The sequence below is a fragment of the Hyla sarda genome, chromosome 2 (assembly GCF_029499605.1).
Source record: "Hyla sarda isolate aHylSar1 chromosome 2, aHylSar1.hap1, whole genome shotgun sequence".
In the NCBI taxonomy this organism is placed as follows: domain Eukaryota; kingdom Metazoa; phylum Chordata; class Amphibia; order Anura; family Hylidae; genus Hyla; species Hyla sarda.
The window spans coordinates 302087084-302091100 of NC_079190.1; the positions used below are offsets into that span (position 1 = coordinate 302087084).

Consider the following 4017-nt stretch of genomic DNA (forward strand, 5'->3'; position numbering starts at 1 on the left):
AACACATACACACATATACATACACAAGCACATATACACAAACACATACACACATATGCACACAAACACATACACACACAAACACATACACACATATACACACAAACACATACACACACACATACACACATATACACACAAACACATACACACATATATACACAAACACATACACACATATGCACACAAACACATACACACACAAACACATACACACATATACACACAAACACATACACACACACATACACACATATACACACAAATGCAGACACACATATACACACAAATACAGACACACATATACACACAAACACATGCACACATGTACATACACAAACACATACACACATATACACACAAACACATACACACATATACATACACACGCACATATACACAAACACATACACACTCATATATGTCCCTCTTGTTATTAATAGTCTTTTTAAGGTCTTGGGAGGAGATTTACATTTTTCTATTTGGGGTTTGGACACAGTTGGATAGGTAGAGAATATTTTTATGGGGTAAAGTGGAACATAGAACAAATGCAGCAATTTTTTTCTTTTTTTTTTTTTAATGAAGTAAACGAGATAAAGGTAAGCAATGACTTTTCCTCAGTCTGAAGCGCGGTCCTCATCGGCAGGAAGCAGTGAGGAGGAGGAGGATGATGGAGGTTCTGATTCCATCTCTGCTTCTTTTTCGTCCCTCTCTATATATAGGGCCGTGGCCATGAAGAAGGCCCCTCCGATGACTGCCATTATGGTGCAGGTCATGAGGGCATACTCCAGGCTGCGGTATTTCAGAAGAGGGGATTTGGCATATCCTCGTTCGTAGGTGTCAGATATCAGGCCGATGAGGTACGGGCTGCCGGCGTCACCTAGGAGGTGATAGATTGTCATCTGCACGGCCAGGGCTGAAGATTTCCTCCACGGAGTTACTACTTTTAGTATAATGTCAGATATGAGGGTGAAATTTACTGACAGAAGCGTCTCTCCGATGAAGATGTTGGTGGCAACGAGGCTGATGTTGCCAAAAGTCAATGCCAACAGAAGAAAAGGGGCAGAAAGCATCATCGCGCAGCCACACACAAGCGGGTCCGCCCGTGGGTTGGATTTGCGATATCTTTTACTTATCTCTGTCCCTGCTACAACTCCCAGAATGCCGGAAACGACTGTAACCAAACCAAATATTAGGATGTCGTGATAGTCACACGGTTCAGCACGGCAAGGGTCCTTCTCTTGTAGAAGTGTTCGTGCGTGGGTCAGGTATGACGGACCCCATACACCTATGGCTCCCACTATGAAGGATACCGCCGTCGATACCATGGTGGTTAACATGAAGCTTCGATTTTTAAATAGCTTTTTCAGATCTGTCGCCCATTTGGCAAACTTCTGGGATTTGTTGTTCTTCTTCCCGTTTGTAGTCGTTCTTGGAAGCTCTTTTGTGACCAAAATCATCAAAGCCACAGCTATGAGGCCCAGGCCAGGGGTTACCCGAAACGCCCAGTGCCAATCACCCCTTGCTGCATCAGTCACTTTGGGCCCGATGATGTATCCTAGTCCGCAGCCTACAGGTATGACGGAGTAAAACACGTTCAGCATGCGGGTCTGCTGGTCACTTGTAAAAAGGTCTGCAATGATGGAGGGGGCGATGGTGCAGAAAGTCGCCTCTCCGGCTCCAACCAGTCCACTCGTCAGCAGGAAGAGCAGGAAGTACCCGTCAGGGATGAATGACAGGGTAAGTGTCATGCTCAGCCAAACGATGACTCCTGCGCAAACAGTATATTTCTTATTACAGTGGTCGCCCAAATATCCGGCAATTGGTGCGACCAGCACGTAGCTTCCAATGAACAATGTATTCAATAAGCCGGACAGACTAGAATTGGTGTCATATGCTTTCTGTATATAAGGCAGCACCCCCGCCACGCTGGAGCGATTTGCATAGATGAGCAAATTAACAAAGGCGAGGATCACTACGGTGATGATGGAACGTGCGGTGGACATCACGCTTAGAGATGGCAGGTTCTGCCTCTCAGGGATATCGCCCTTTTCTACATCAATATCACTATGGTCCTCCATTGCTTCTTCCTCCTCCTTCAGCAATGGGTCTTGTGGAGAGGCCATGGTCACAGGTCAGAGCCTGAAAACACTAGAGAGAGAGAGATAGGTGAACACATTAGACAACATGTCATCATTCCTGTCATTATACAATAGATCCTTCATACAGAGCAGAAATGTCCAGCACAGAACCACAAGATAACACTAAGACCACCGCAGCCTCAGAAGAAGACACTTCTCTATAAGTGTTTTATATGGAGACGTCTTCCCTGAGGTTACCAATGTCTGATAACCCTGAACCTGTCCGATCCTAGTAATATCTGATAGCCCTGAACCTGTCCGGTCCTAGTAATATCTCATAACCCTGAACCTGTCCGGTCCTAGTAATATCTGATAACCCTGAACCTGTCCGGTCCTAGTAATATCTGATAACCCTGAACCTGTCCGGTCCTAGTAATATCTGATAACCCTAAACCTGTCCGGTCCTAGTAATATCTGACAACCCTGAATCTGTCCGGTCCTAGTAATATCTGATAACCCTGAACCTGTCCGGTCCTAGTAATATCTGATAACCCTGAACCTGTCCGGTCCTAGTAATATCTGATAACCCTGAACCTGTCCGCTCCTAGTAATATCTGATAACTCTAAACCTGTCCGGTCCTAGTAATATCTGATAACCCTGAACCTGTCCAGTCCTAGTAATATCTGATAACCCTGAACTTGTCCGGTCCTAGAAATATCTGAAAACCCTGAACCTGTCCGGTCCTAGTAATATCTGATAACCCTGAACCTGTCCGGTCCTAGTAATATCTGATAACCCTAAACCTGTCCGGTCCTAGTAATATCTGACAACCCTGAATCTGTCCTAGTAATGGCGGATTATAAGGGTTTGGCTGTATGGTCACTGGGCCATGTGAACTTCATACTGTAGATACAATTGGGCTATCCTGCTATATACATTTACTAATAATGAACCTACCCCACCTCATTGGGATCTATCTGTACCCTATATGACTTTCTGCCAATAGTTGATTTGAAAATTTTCCCTTTCGGAGTACCCAGAGTATTTCTATTATTAGTACACACAGAATTCTATTATATACTATTATATTTCTGCCCTAATCTTTCTGTCATTCTTTTACTACACCACCAAATCTTTCTCATAGACTTATATCTTTTAGAGCTTCATGAATTAGGACTCTTGGGGGCTTTTTTGGGCATAATTGCATTTTAGCAGATTTGCAAGAAAAAGCTCTGGTCATGATACTATCTGTGCGTTTTATTATGTTTAATGCCTAAGCCAAGTATTGTCACAATGCTATGAGAAATATAACTTTTGTTATTTCTTTTGGAAATTAATTTCTTGTTTTTTATGCTAAAAAAAAAGCAACAACAAAAAAAAAAACCCTGGCAAACAAAATGCCCTGTGTATGTATGAATAGAAGAGGCTGAGACTTACCTTGTGGTTCTCTCTTCAGACAAGGAACGGTCAAAATCTTGAATTCTCCATCGCAAATAGAAACTCTCTAACAAACACTTTGCACCACAGGTTGTGAATGCAAAACACACTGAAGAGACTGCAGCCGGCGCGCACCTCCTTGTACAGCTTACGGTGACATCATCACAAGCATGTGTGACATCACAGGGTTCTAAACCATCTTCAGGTATGTGTATATCTGTATAGTAAATGTGAGTAGCCGTATTAGTCCAGTGATGCAGATTGTAATACCTTTTTTATTGGACTAACAGAATTTTGTAGAGACAAACTTTCGGGATTCCTCCCTGATAATTTATAAAGTCCTTTGATCATTAGTCCTTGTCTATTGGACTTGATAAAGGGAGGAATCCTGAAAGCTTGTCTCTACAAAATTCTGTTAGTCCAATAAAAAAGGTATTACAAGAGACTGCAACATTTTTTTGATTTGTGTGTATATATATATATATATATATATATATA

General features: G+C 42.5%; 1 protein-coding gene across 1 annotated transcript; it reads right to left on the reverse strand.

Moving 5' to 3' along the window:
• Positions 1–576: 576 nt before the first annotated feature.
• Positions 577–3632, reverse strand: LOC130357907 (protein spinster homolog 1-like). Its single transcript, XM_056560659.1, has 2 exons — positions 3520–3632; positions 577–2151 (listed from the first exon to the last, which is right to left on the reverse strand). Exon 2 carries the CDS (start codon positions 2124–2126, stop codon positions 618–620), a length of 1509 nt encoding a protein of 502 aa, XP_056416634.1. The 5' UTR covers positions 2127–2151; positions 3520–3632; the 3' UTR covers positions 577–617.
• Between the last annotated feature and the right edge of the window lie 385 nt (positions 3633–4017).

What these genes read in the sequence shown, in the direction of transcription:
- LOC130357907 (XM_056560659.1), bottom strand. Translation starts at nt 2,126, where the DNA reads ATGGCCTCTCCACAAGACCCATTGCTGAAGGAGGAGGAAGAAGCAATG.